Source organism: Vicugna pacos, chromosome X (assembly GCF_048564905.1).
Source record: "Vicugna pacos chromosome X, VicPac4, whole genome shotgun sequence".
NCBI lineage: Eukaryota > Metazoa > Chordata > Mammalia > Artiodactyla > Camelidae > Vicugna > Vicugna pacos.
The window spans coordinates 43,264,135-43,279,564 of NC_133023.1; the positions used below are offsets into that span (position 1 = coordinate 43,264,135).

The 15,430-nt window shown below is 34.7% G+C and overlaps 1 protein-coding gene and 3 non-coding genes across 5 annotated transcripts in view; 1 reads left to right on the forward strand and 3 right to left on the reverse strand.

Moving 5' to 3' along the window:
- Positions 1–15,430, reverse strand: part of WNK3 (WNK lysine deficient protein kinase 3) — a 128,409-nt gene that overhangs the window by 106,468 nt on the left and 6,511 nt on the right. For both annotated transcript variants that reach the window (XM_072956764.1, XM_006218265.4), the window contains exon 2: positions 428–1,082. In XM_072956764.1, coding sequence (XP_072812865.1) covers positions 428–964 — 537 coding nt within the window. In that variant the 5' untranslated portion in view covers positions 965–1,082. The remainder of the gene's footprint in view (positions 1–427; positions 1,083–15,430) is intronic.
- Positions 4,717–4,851, forward strand: LOC116277184 (small nucleolar RNA SNORA16B/SNORA16A family). The gene has a single exon (XR_004186666.1). It is a non-coding gene; the product is annotated as a small nucleolar RNA SNORA16B/SNORA16A family (small nucleolar RNA).
- LOC116277186 (small nucleolar RNA U2-30) lies at positions 8,413–8,482 on the reverse strand. Its single transcript, XR_004186669.1, has one exon. It is a non-coding gene; the product is annotated as a small nucleolar RNA U2-30 (small nucleolar RNA).
- Positions 8,661–8,737, reverse strand: LOC116277178 (small nucleolar RNA U2-19). Its single transcript, XR_004186662.1, has one exon. It is a non-coding gene; the product is annotated as a small nucleolar RNA U2-19 (small nucleolar RNA).

The window sequence follows — 15,430 nt, forward strand, 5'->3', positions numbered from 1 at the left end:
AAGTTTGTTGAAAGGAAAAGAGAAATGGAAAATTTCACACTGACTATATCCCTAACACATCACACTTGCAAGTATTTAGTGTAACAATCAATTCATAAGGCATACACTTACTAAAAGTTTTCAAAATGAGACATCAAAAGTGTTTTAGGAATTTCCTAAGGTTAATAAATTAGGAGCATTTCCCCCAGAGAAAGCAAGAATAGACTTTTTCCCCTTTAAAACAGAGGGGAAAACAACAGGGGAAAAAAAAAACCAAAAGGTTGGTGTGAGCTCCTAAGAGTATCTAAGAAAGGAGCATAATTTCAGGGACGCGGGGACAAGTCCTTCATTTTATTTTAATCCATGATACATTTTAATCCTGGGTCATTCAGAAGCCTAGGCCAGCTAAAACTGGAATTTATTAAAACCAAGAAGATTATATACTCACCTGCAGCTCACACCAAGCAACCTCAACCCATGTTTCAGTGTCCAGTCCTTTATATACTGTTTTAAATGCTCCTCTTCCCAGCTCAATGTCAAATTTCAGGAACCTGCCACTAGGAGAAGTAGCTACAGCCTTCATTTCTGCTTCTTCTTCCATTTCCTTTTCATTTTTCTCCTTCAAACAATCTTTTGATGATTCTGATGCTCCCTTTGAACATTGCTCGTATTTAACTTCTTGTCCACCTCGGAGCACATTTGCAGGAAGTTTTTCTACTCTTGAAACATTTGTCGCAGTCTTTATTCTCTCATCTTTCGAGGAAGATTCAGTGACTTTGTCATCTTCCATCATCTCAACACTCTTTCGGAAGAATCTCTTCCTTTCTATGGTTTCTCCGGAAGCAGAGAAGGTACTGCTTTTTTCCTTTAGCCTACCTTCCACTGTCAAAGTTTCTGTAATCTGAGCAACTTTGCTTTCCAATGAAACTCCATCAGGTTTCTCAGAATCTTCCGTGCTAGCTGGTTCCCCTGAATCAGTAGCCATTGTAAGTAAGGTTGGCACTAAAATTTTTCCTGTTCCACTTTTCAGTCCAGTTGCATCTCAGGTATCAGAATTATCAGAATGGACTTCCTTTTATGTGGTCTTAGGTTTCCATAGCAACCTGAAGGGGAAAAAAGGATATATTAAAATCACCCCCCAAGGAAACCATTAAGGAGAAAAGTCACCTGATTGTTTAATCCCTTTTTTCTTAATAAGAAGTTTGTTCTTTTTTCCGTCCAATCTTGGCAACCAGCAGACTCCAGGGACTGTGTCTTATCTTGTTTACCACTGTAGTCCTCAATGCCCAGCACACTACTTGGCATACATCTCAATAGGTCTTCATATTGCATGAACATTGGTTAGAAACCTAGTTCTCAGCCCCTTCTGTCAAACCATCATATTTAAAAGAAGTATCCAAACCCTCAGTTCACTTAGCTACAAGGTAACACACACAATAAGTAAGACAAGCACATAATTTCTCAGTAGATGGTTTTTGTTTAAAATTCTGGAATTAATCCAATAGTTTTTTTATTGTGGTAAAATTTAACCATTTTTAAGTGTACAATTCAGTGGCATTAAGGACATTCACAATGTTGTGCAATCATCACCACTATCCATTTCCAGAACTTTTTCATCATCCCAAACTGAAATTCTGTATCCATTAAACAATAATTTCCCATCTCCCAGCCCCTGGTAGCCTCTGTTCTACTTTCTGTCCTTGTGAATTTGCTTACTCTAGGTATTTCATATAAGTGGAATCATACACTATTTGTCCTTTTGTGTCTGGCTTATGTTACTTGGCATAATGTTTTCAAGGTTCATTGATGTTACCATGCATCAGAATTTCATTCCTTTTTAAGGCTGAATAATAGTCCATTGTATGTATATGGCACATTTTGTTTATCCATTCATCTGGTCAATGGATGAGTTGTTTCCACCTATTGACTATTTGAATAATGCTGCTATGAACATCTAACAGTAGTTCTGAATAAAGCAAATACTTGTTTATGAGCTTGCCTTCACACTTTAACAGATAGAAACTATTGTCAAGTATTAACACATTATACCAGAAACAAAAAATGGCAAGAAAGACTTAAAAATACGTATTCTCTTGAATCAGCAATTCTACTTACAGGAACTTGCCATAGAAATAGCCAACAATCTGTGCAAAGATTTAACTATAAAGACACTCATATAGCACTTAGAATTTGGAAAAACTGTAACTAAACATAAACTTAATAAAGTTTAATTAAATATCTCAAAATGAGATAGGATACAGCATTTAAAAAACACTGTAGTTTTTAGTGAGATAAAAAGACATTTCCTACATATTATATGATTAAATGAAAAAAGAAATATATGACAAGCTTCCATTATACATACACACACATGATATTAACACTGAATAGTAGAATTATGGATTTTTTCTTTCTGCTTTTCTGTATTTTCTAATTTTTTCCACAAAGAATATGTGGAAATATGTGGAACATACAAGGAAAACATTTTTTTCAAATGAATGGTCAAACCAATAAGAGAGTTCTTCACTTCTCACTACAAAGATATACCATAAAGTTAAGTCTGTATATCTGTTCTTATGTGCCTTATAAAACACTATTTGTCATGTCAAATCAAAAATATACAGAAATAACAAATTTGGAAAACTGAAGAAAAATAATCCTGAACCAAAACAAACACAATGGAGAGAAATACTCCACACTGTTCTACCCATTCAGTACAATTCCTATAAAAATCTCAGCTGGTTCCTTTGCAGAAATTAACAAGCTGATCCTAAAATTTATATAGAACTTCAAAGTCAAGCCAAAACAATCTTTAAAAGGAACAAAGTTGGAAGACTCACTCTTTCCAATTTTAAAACCTACTATAAAGCTACAGTATTAAGAAAGTGTGGTGCTGGTTTAAGGATAGATGTTTAGATAAATGGAATAAAAACAAAGAGTCCAGAAATAAGCACACCTGTTTATGGTCAATTTTCAACAAAAGTACCAAGACAATACAATGGGGAAAGAACTATTTTTCAACAAATGGTGCAGGGATAATTGGATATCTACATGGACAAGAATGAAGTTGGACTCCTTAAGTAAGGTTTCCTGGAAAAGATGCATGAACTGAATCTCAGAGAAAGAAAATTAGCTGATCTAAGCAGAGGGAAGATGACATGCAAAGTCATAAAACAGCAGAGTAAGTATATCAACAGTTAACTAGTAATACTAGAAGCAGGCAGATCAGGATAGAGAGGCAGATACTCACCAAGGATTCCTATGCCATACAGTGTAAAACAAGGAAATCAGTTAGAGGGTTACTATAATAATCTAAAAAGGAGATGCTGAGGTTTGAATGAAAATAGTGTCAAGAGATAAGATACATTAATGAAGTACTAAATGCAAGATTTACTGCCTGAATAAATACGGTTGTGAGGGAAAAGGAAGAGTCTATGATAACTCTCAGAGATTTGCCTATCACATGACACTACCAGGACAGAGCTAAGAATTAAACTAAGGATTCATAAAGTGCTATATGAGGTTACATTGCTAAATCAACATACTTCAAAAGTCAATAAGACAAGTCTTGCCTTCAACTGAGAAAAGGTAACAATCCCTCACTTAGGTAGAGGTACTTTCTTCAACTTATTTTCACATAATTTTGGACTTGGAAAAAGACCTGGAAGAATATATACATAATCCAGTATACCCTTCACTCACATTCCCCAAATATTAACATTTTAGGTGGAATATTCTTAAGAATAACATTTTTCACTTCACTTAACTAATGGTAATGTTGGGTCACCTGGTTTCCCAAACTGTAGGATAAGCAGCAGCAAAGAAGAGGAATGGGGAAATAAATGTTCCTTCAGTCTTTTAAAAACCAACCCTAAGACAAAAAATGTTATTAGAGACAAAGAAGAACATTTTATAAGCATGAAAAGATTAATCAGGACACTATAACAATTATACCTATCTAACAACAGAGCACCAAAATTCATTAAATAAAAACTGACATAACTGAAGAGAGAAATAAACAATTCAATAATCACAGTAGAAGATTTTAATAGCCCACTCTCAATAACGGAGAGAACAACTAGACAGAAAACCAGCAAGAATTTGGAAAACTTAGCCAAAACTATCAGTCAACTTGGCCTAACTGCCATCTACAGAACACTCCACCTAACAAGAGCAAAATATACATTATTTTCAAGCACAAAGAAAAACCTCCAGAACAGATCATGTACTATGCAATAAAATAAATCTCAATAAATTTAAAAGGAGTGAAATTAAAGTATGTTCTCCTTCTACAAAAGAACTAAATTAGAAATAAACAATAAAATAAGGATATATAGATCAATGGTATAGAATTGAGAGTCTAGAAACAAACCTTAACATTTATGGTCAGTTGATTTTCAATAGAGAGGCCAAGACCATTCAGTGGGAAAGAACAGTTTTTCAACAAAAGGTAATGGGACAATTGGATATCTACATACAAAAGAATGAAGCTGGATTTCTACCTTACATCATACAAGAAATGAACTCAAAGTGGATCACAGACCTAAATGTAAGAGCTAAAAGTATAAAATCCTTAGAAGAAAACACTGGAGTAAATCTTAGTGACTTTGGATTGTGCAGTGATTTCCTAGGTACAGTAACAAAAATACAAGTGATAAAGGAGAAAACTGAGAAGCTGGACCTCATAAAAATTAAAAAACTTGTGCTTCAAAAGATGCCATCAAGAAAGTGAAAAGCAGTGGCCCTTATCGAAGCTGCAGCTGCTTCCACATAGCTGCTGTGGTCAAAAAGGAGCCCAGAGTGACATTTTTTCTTGACGGTCACCGTTCTGTTTGCTGTAACTGATCTGCAACATTTCAGGAAAAGACAGCTATTGTGCCTGTCATTTCTCAGGTATAGCCAGAGACCCTTATTAAAACTGAAACGTTTCCAGAGGCCAGCAGAAATGTTCCACTGCTGTGCCAGATGGAGAGTCCAGGATGACTGAAGTTGGTATTTCTGGTGAGTGAACACTCGTCATGACAGTGATGACAGAGACTAGAGTCTCAGGACCTGGTTCCCCCCTGGATTTTACCGGCAGTGCCTGATACTAAAAGATATCAGCTTGTTTCTGGAGCTGAATCTCTAGAATAAGTGAAACTGTCTTCATCTGTGATTGTGGATCTGCAGAGTTGGGGGAGAAACACTATGGGAAGAGACAACAGGCTCTTTTAAGTGGAAACCATGACTTTTTTTGGCTAATGTTTGTACCTGGCATGTAAGTGACCAATAAACTCCTGCATGTAAAAAAAAAAGTGAAAAGCAAAAAGGCTAGAAGAAAATACGTGCAAATCATGTATCTGATAAGGGACTGGTACTTAGAATATATAAAGAATTCTTACAGCTCAATAATGAAAGGACAATAATCCAATGGGCTACAGATCTGAACAGATATTTCTCTAAAAAGATATACAAATGGCCAATAAACACATGAAAAGATGTTCCATATCATTACTCATTAGATAAATACAAATCAAAAGGTCACAATAAAATACCACTTCATACCCATGAGGACGCTTACAATAAAAAAGACAGACAGTAACAAGTGTTGGTGAGGATGTGGAGAAAATAGAGCCCTGGTACATTGCCGGTGAGAATGTAAAATGGTGCAGCTGCTTTGGAACACCGTGTGGCAGTTCCTCAACAAGTTAAACATAGAGTTACTATATGATACCATCTACCCAAGAGAAATGAAAGCTTATTTCCACATAAAAACGTGTACGAAAAATGTTCATAGCAACACTATTCACAACAGCCAAAGGATGGAAACAATCCAAATGTCTATCAACTGATGGATAAACAAAATGTGTTATACCCATGCAACGGAATGTTATTCAGCAATAAAAAGAAATGAGGTATTGATACATGCCACATACAATAAGGATGAACCTTTAAAACATTATGCTAAGTGAAAGAAGCCAGAGGAAAGACCACATATGGTTCTATTTATATGGAATACTTAGAATATGCAAATCTATAGAGACAGAAAATAGATTAGCTGTTGCCTAGGGCTGGGGCATAGGAACGCGACTGACTGCAAACTGGCACAAGAAATCTTTTAGGGGTGATGAAAATGTTCTAAAATTAAATTGTAATTAAGGTTATACAACTCTATAAATTTACTAAAAATCATTGACATTTATATTGGTGAATTTTATGGTATGTAAATTATATCTCAATAAAATATAATATCCTTCTTTAAGAATCTTAAAACATTTAGAACTAAAATCAAAGACATCGTAATATCAAATATGCCTTTTCTAAACTATACTCTGTACCTTCCACTCTTCTCATTCTGTCCACTCTCCTTATCTTCAACCTGGCCTCCTGGGTTGAGAATCACTGGTCTGAAGGGAAAAGACCTGACAACAATAAAATGTAATAGCTGGTAGCTTAGTGGTAAATAATGAATAAAAAACCATATTTTAAAAAACCAGGCCAACAACTTCACTAAGTATAATATATCTGGGGCCTTTTCATCATGGATCCAATAACTTCTGGACCACAAAATACAGTTTCAGAACACAGGCTTTGTGAAGCGGGAGAAACCTGGACTCAATCTTCGTTCTGCCTCTCATTCCTCAGAGGAGATTTGGGGCAAATTACTTAACCTCATTCATTCTTGATTTCATTTGTGAAATCTCACAGGACTAATAAGAAAATAAAATGGAAATATACATATAAAGTGCTTAGCACGATGCCTGGCACAATATAATAATCAATAAATGGAAGCTTTTATTTTCTAACCTCTTACTAACCCCTAGGGGCAGCATTATAGTAAAGCACTATTCAACAATACTCAAGAAAACATTAAATGATTTTCAGGAGAGTCTATTTAGTAAGGCTGAAAAGTATATAATACATTCTTTTAAAGCTTTCCAATAATAAACCATGCTAGCATTGCTAAAGGGGTATGCTTCAGTGACCAGGATAGTATCTCTTCTATATTCAGCAATGCAGAAACATAGCTCAGTGAAATAGTCCACAAAAATCAGGCCTCAAACCTTAAGTCTCTTACTGAGCTCAACAGCTATATATTATAATCTATATGTGACCATTTTTTTCCTTCATAAAATGTTAACACACTGATCAAAACCCTAGGAATACGTAGAAAGACAACTGCAAAAGCACTTCTACAGAGACTGAAATTATAAGGAAAATCTCACAAATTTGTGCCCCATATCTACTCCTTCAACATGTTTGATATATAAGCTTGGAACATTTGAGTTAAAAGCTCAAAATAAATTTTCCCCTGTAGCCTATCACAGTTCTATCCATAGGAAATCCAGCATATTTTGTCAATCAATGGTTCACTAATTTCTTCAACTTTTGGAAACAACAGTTAAAAGAATGCATATTTAAATAGTCAAAATTACACAGTAAATTTTCCATCAACAATCCTCTCTCTCTCTTTCATACATGTGTACTCATGTCAATAAACATTTACCAAGTGCTAAGCTCTGTGTCAGGGTCTGGGGATAAAAGAACAAAAGTCAGTTTTTGTCCTCAAGGAGCCTACAGTTTATCCAAGCTTAAGATACACCCCTGTTGACTTCTGGTTCAAGAAGGTGAACTGAACACCTATATCTCTTGTACTTTCCAAGACCTTGGAAAAGTGATGGTAAGAGTACAAAAATATAAATGACAACTCAAGGACAGGAATGGGAAATGGCATAGCAAATACAAGATTTCAACAATTTCTGACAGAGAGCAGACAGGAAAACACTGGCTGATAACACAAATCAAAGGAATGCCACAACCTAAAATATGTAGTAGAAAGGGTTCCAACCCAGGAGGGAGCTGACTTACAGGGCAAAACCCAAGAGGGGTTCCACACTCAAAAGACTGAAGATCCTACAGAGGGCCAGAGTGAGAAAAAGGCTGAAAACAGGGATTAACTGCAGGTCTGAATTACGACACAGTTGATGAACTCTCCCCAACAAAGAAAGAAATCCTGCATACAGAATACCAAATTCAACAAACTAGGAAGAATAAGGACACCCTGGTACAAAGCCCTCTGCTCTCTATCCAAGTCTAAAAGCCAGCTGCCCACCCAAAATAAAGCCTACCAGTTGACAACCCTCTCTAGGTACACAGAACTTCCAGTCAACCCTTCTACTAGCTCATTTTAAAATACGAACAGAATCAGGAAACAGCTATTTAAAGATAACCTGTAACACAGAAGAGAAAGAACAAGAACAAGAAAAAAATGTCTTTGGAAGAGCTGAAATAATTCAAGCAATCATTTTTATTTTAATTTTGACAATGCAATCGTAAGATTCAAAAACCAAAGAAAGAGGTATATAATGGACAGCTTCACTCTCAACCCCGTTTCCTAGCCATTCAGTTCCCACCACTCTCCCAACAGGTTAATATTTATTAGATTTTTTTTTCTGAGCTTAGATCAAGTGTAGAAAACTTCATAGTTAAAAAGGTCAGTAGTAAAACGTTTTCATCATCACTCAGAATTGATTAGCCTTTCACACACACAGAACCCCCAGCCCACTCTCACTCACCCATCAACAATTCCTCAGTTATCCACTGTCACCTTTACACACACACACACACACACACACACACACACACACACACCTATCCAAGACATAACCCTTTATTGTTTTAAATTATTGTATACTTTTGCTTCTCAGACCTACAGAGATCATGCATCAGCTAGACTAGAAGGTCTGATGATCAGATTTGGCTATTTTCATCACTGATCCTCATTAGATTCTTGTGTAGTCCTCCAGAGTTTCTTTCAGCAAATAAGCAAAAACAAATACATGTTCTCTCTCTCCCTTTCTACACAAAAAGTAGCACAGTATATACCAAACTTTTTTTTATAGTCACAATAATTTAAGATACTTTTTTCCCTGTCATTCTTCTTTTTTAATACCTATATAGTAATAGTATTTGATTATTTGCTATGACATATAACTGCATATTTCCTTTGCATATATGTGTGTATCTTTGTGTATATATATGTGTGAGTGTATGTACATTCCCTGAAATGGGATTGCTAGATCAAAGGAAATTTGCATATTTAGCTTTTATTGAAGAAAACTAGTATATCCAGAAGAATACACAAAATTCACATGTATCTTTACATAATGCTGCCAAACTGCCTTCCTCGGGCATTGTACCAATTTAAACTCCCACCTGCAATGTGTGAGAGTGTCTTTTACCCCACAGCCTTAACAACAACAACAAAAAAAGGTGTTATCAAATGTTTTGATTTTTAACACTCAGATAGGTTTAAAAAAGAAATCACAGTGTGGTTTCAATTAGCATTTATCTCATGAGTGAGGTTAAGCATCTTTAACATAAACAATAATTAAAGTCAGGAATAAGCCAAGAATTCCTATTATCATTGATACCACTTAAGGAAATAAAACAAGACATACAAATGTTGGAAAGTAGGAGACAAAACTTAAAACCTGTAGATTATATGGCTGTCTATCTGGAAAATCCAAGCAAATCCAAGCAAACTATAATAGGAATGAATAAAAGAGCTCAGCAGAAAGGCTAAAGACAAAATTAACAAGCACAAAGAAATAGCTTTGCTATACATCAGCAATAATCAATTAGAAAATGTAATTTAATTCCAGTGTTCAGCACAATTTTTCATTCATTCATGGACATATACACTGGAATTTGACACAACATTGTAAAATGATTATAAATCAATAAAAAATGTTAAAAAAAAAAGAAAATGTAATTTAAAAAACAAGTATCCTAAGGTGAGAGTGCCAGGAACAGGTGGCACCTGGAGGGTGGGTCACTGCGAATAAAATATACATATTAAAAAAAAAAAAACTCAAGGCTCTCCCAATGGACCCTCAGGGATGTGATGAGACTCTGTGCCAGGAAGGCTGGCCTCCCCAAGAACCCCTGCCATGTTGTGACCCACACCCTGCCAGGTCTTCAATTCTCCGTGTACCTCTCGACCCCATCCCTGCAGTGGATTAGCTTGGACCCCCACCTCTAAGCTCTCTGCCAGCCAACCATTACTCCCCAGTGTCAGGGCCCAGAGACCTTTCCAATGACCGAGAGACTACTTGGACCAGCACCCCAGTCAAATTTTCTACTACCTCCCCTTTACTTGCCAAAGAAAGTATACATAGGTAAATGTAATTTATAAAATACATATTTAAATTGTCTCTCCCTCCCTCAAAAAAAAAAAACTATTCTGTTCACAAGACTAACAAAGCTATAAAATACTCATCTAGGAATAAACTCAAAAAGAAATACACAACACTTACATAAAGAAGACTAAAATTTTACTTAAGTACATAAAACATACCTTTCTTTGGTAGAAAGACCCAGTATCAGCATCTTCACAAACCCCTCTCTGAGATTATTCCAAAGTCAATGCAAACGCAATAAAAATCCCAAAGAGATGTTTTTGTCCAAAATTGACAAACCAATTCTAAAAAGGTACAAGGAAAGGCAAGAAAATCTTGAAAAAGAAAAATGACAATTTGTCTTACCAGATATTACATATAATATAGCTATAGTAAGTTAAACAATGTGGTTTCAGCACAGAAATAGACAACTGGACTAGTGGAGAAGAGTCAGTACAGAAACAACCACATGTATGTAACATGGGAATGCAGTCCATAGTAACGACAGCATTTCAATTTATAAGGAACACATAGCATAATAAATAGTGTCAGAATTGGCTCTCCATTTGGGACAGGGAGAGGGCAATTAAAGTCCTACTTAAAACCAGCCATAAAAATACATTCCAGGCAGATTAAAGAGCTAAACATAAAAAACAAAACTATATACCTATTAAAAGTAAATATGGTACAATATATTTCCAACCTGAAGAAAGAAAGGTTTTCTTAAAAAGATGAACTACAACAACAAATACATTAACAACAACAAAAAAAAATACATTTGGCTGTTTGACCATGAACAAAGTTAAAAGAAAACAGACTGGGAGCAAACATTTACAACATGTACAGCAAAGCATTAATACACAGAATATATAAAGAACCCCAAAAAATCAGTAAGAAGAAACATAAATAGCCAATACATCTATGGTAGCGGATGCCTCAAACTTCTTAGTAAGCAAGGAGATGCAAATTCAAACAATTCAATATCATTTTTGCTTATCAGATGAGCAAAAATTATATATCTATTAATATCACAGCTGAGAAATTCAGCATTACATGCACTGTCGACAGATAAACTGGAATAGCCTTTTCATATGGCAAATTTCAAATATATAGCACATACTTGACACCTAAAAATTCCACTTTTTAGTATCTACCTGAGAAACACTCCTGTATGTGTACAAATATGTATGTACGAGGATTTTTTACTGAAGCAATGTTTGCAACAGCAAAAAAAAAAATAATTGAAATGAACTTATATACTCATCTGTAAGAGAATGGTGAAATAAAAAGCGGTGCATCTGTCCTGCATAATAATATGCAGCTGTTTAAAAACTGAGACATGGATATACACTGATGTATAAAAATCTCCTACACACGTGTACTACTGAGAAAAACAAGTTGTGGTACAACATATATATTACACCTATATATCATTTATGTAAAAAAAACACACGCAAAACTTTTTATTTCTAAATGTACCCATATATGTGTAAATGCATATAAAAAAGACTGGAAGGATATACTCTAAATTGATCCTATTGGTTAAAGGAGAACATAGTATGAAATACTATGTATCCATTCAAAATAACAAAGTGAACACATATATACTGACATGAAAAAAGTCATATTCTTTGGGAAAAAATAAGCCATAAAATATACATTACATTTTTATTTGTATATGCGCATACATATGGATGTAAATACAGGAAAAAAGGACTGTGTAAGTTCACAGTCAACTCTTAACAATGGTTACCCACTGAGATGACAGCAAGGTGGGTAACTGGGGAATTTAAGGCTTTAATCTACCTCTATATTATTTTTCTTTAATTGAAGTATCATCAGTTACAATGTTTCAATTTCTGGTGTACAGCACAATGTCCCAGTCATGCATATACATACATATATTCATTTTCATATTTTTTCATTAAAGGTTATTACACAATATTAAACATAGTTCCCTGTGCTATACAGCAGAAACATTCTTTTAAATCTATTTTTATTTATAGTGGCTAACACTGTAAATCTCAAACTCCCAAATTTATCCCTTCCCACCCCCTTTCCCCAGTAACCATAAGATTGTTTACTATGTCTGCGAGTGTGTTTCTGTTTTGTAGATGAGCTCATAATGTCCTTTTTGTCTTTTTCTTAGCTTTAGATTCCACATATGAGTGATATCATACGGTATTTTTCTATGCGCCTATATTATTTTAACTCTTTAAAGCAGAACTGCCCATCAACAACCTGTACCAAAAACCAATTAAGAATATTATAATTTCTTAAAATAACTGAAGGAAGGACAAAAATAATAAGGTATGTACAACATATAACCAAATGAATATTATCAGTTATTGAGCCCTTCATGCCAAACACTATAAGCCCTTTCATGCATTTCCTCATGTAATCATCATCACAAGAATCTTGAGGTAAGTAATATTTTTATTCTCATTTTACAAATGAGGAAACTAGGCTCAAAAAATTAAGTTAAATTTGTCTAATATTACACAGCTAGTAAAAACCAGGACCAGAATTCAACCCACGCATGACTCTCAAGTCCACTGTTAACCACTGGTAATATGGGGCCACATATGACTTGGAGCCACATGTACACATTATACACAATCCTGAATTGCATAGATACATACACTACACAACCACATCACAGTCCTTGGGAGTTTATAACACTAAAACTATCGTCTTCCTCACTTTCATCTTCCAGTTTTGCTTTGGTAAAGCCATCTTCTCAATTAAAGATGCCCATTTTATGTGAAAAAAGTATGGATTCATATTAGAAAAGGAGATGAAATCCTCTCCATGTTCTTCCATCATCAAAATTAAACAATTTCTATCTATCAATCACCTACCTTTGAATCCTTAATTAACACCTTACTCTGCCTAACCCTTTATAACAGTTGTAGCCAAACTACATATAGCCCTCAGGCCAAACCTACTTCACCTCCCTGCCTGTTTTTGTGCAACAGGTAAGCTGAGAATGATTTTTACACTTTTAAATGGTTTTTAAAAAATCAAAAGAAGAATAGTATTTCATAACACATGAAAATTATTCCAAATTCATATTTCAGTGTTCATAAATAGTGTTATTGGAACATAGCCACACTCATTCATTTACATATTGCCTATAACTGCTACAACAGCAGAGCTGAATCGTGGCAACAGATACTCTATGGCCCACAAAGCCTAAAATATTTACTACCTGGTCCTTTGTGGAAAAAATTTATCAAACCTTGCTTTATAGTTTTCAAAAGAACTTCATCTATTTAACTCAAGTACTCCTAACAGCAACCCTAAGAGCTACTTGGCACTTGCCCGAGTTCTGAAAATTAAGAAGGCTCAGAGAAGTTTGGTGTCTTACTCAAGTCACAGAGCCAGCAAGTGAAGGGGAGAATTCTGGAAGCCTGGTTTTCCAGCTCCAAATCTAACATACTTTCTACCACACTACCACTTTCTAAGAACCCATCCCCTTCTGAGTAATCAATGAATTCAGACATTTGGTGCGAAAATTTACCAGATGGGGAGAGACAGAAAAGCTTTAAATTGGTGGGAAAACATGTCCCAATTAAGAAACTTTGACTCCAAAAATAGATTAATAAAATACATTGTATTTAATATATAGTTAAACAATTTACAAAGTATATTTTCTCTTTGAATTAGCAAAGAAACCCTGATAAATAGGTAGGCTTTTGTTTTAATAACAAATAAGGAAATAAATGCTTATACACTTGCACAGAATTATACTGAAGCAAGACCAGAACCCAGAAGGACTCCTATTCCAGTGACATTTCCACTTGGGAACATGGTTTCTTCTCATACAGAAAGTACCTGCTGGTTTTTTTTTCCTTAGAAACAAAATACAGTAACTCACATATTCTACATAGTAAGAAACTAAAGTGTTATTTTAGAAAGGATAAATCAACAATTTAACAAAATAACAACAGAAAGGATACTCTTAACATTCAGATCTCAGTTCCAAGTCAGCTCCACAAAGAAGCCTTCCAAATTAACCACGTGAACCCCCCAACATCTTAGCATCCTTTAAAAAATTTTCTTCTTAGCATTTTAAGTATTTGTTGACCATCTATTGTCCGCCACTGAAATGTAAGCTCAAAGACAGCAGGGTCATTGTCTGCTTTGCTTCCTTTTCATTTACCCCCAACACATCAACCTTGGCAAACTGGAGGAACACAATAAATATTTGTTGAATTAATAGTATAACTTACAAATACACTGGGTAAGTCATACTCTATAATTCACTTGGGCCTACAGATTCAGAGTAAGTTATCAGTGTATTTGAAAGGTTCCTTAGCAAATGAACCACATTATCTTCAAGGGTTTTTTTCTCTTGCCAGAAACCTTCAAAGACTAACTCAATGGAAATGCCACAGTTGCCCAGGAGGACAAAAACTAGTCTCGGGGCAGCAGTGGACATAATCAGAGCTGAACTAGCACCTTATAGGTCTTAGGGCTGATCAAGCAGATTTTCTATTTTGGTATTAAAACACATACCCTAGCTTTTTTTTTTAATCCAAATTAATGTCCCTATTTTAATTATACTTAACTAGAGGCTGAGATTTATGAACCAATTGTGCTGTGCTAAATTTTACTTCTCATTTTTACAGGTAACCAAACTGACATAATGTTACATTATTTCTAAATAAACAGAATAATATATCAGTGATTATAGCCCAAGCTACAAGTAAAAAGTCTCCACAAGGTACTGATTGATACATGTTTTGGTCAAGAAGTTGGCTCACAATCATAAGCTATATAACACATAGATATGAATTGCTTTTAGCATAAATTGAATGCCAATTTCTGGTTATAGACTAAATCTGCCTTTCCCCCCTAGTTTTAAGCAAAGATTTCACCCTACACAAACAATTTAAAAATAAAAATAATAGTCTTTACCAAAAAATCACTTATGTAACTTTAGCATAAGGATCATCTAGCTAGCCATATTGAAGTTTCCTGATCATAACAGTTTCACTGACTCATAGTTTTAGAATATCCCCACACTTCAAATATAAGGCATAAGCTTCAAAAATGTATTTAGAAACATTTCTCCCCCACAATTGCCCAGAGTCATTAGATATTGCCAAAATAGCTTTATATATAATATACGTGGATAGTATTATTTATTATGTATTTTATACTTTAAAAAACTTCAAGTTAATCCACATGCAAAAGAATGAACCTGGACCTTTACCTCTTACCTATACAAAAATTAACTCAAAATGGATCAAAGACCTAAATATTAAAGCTAAAACTATAAAACT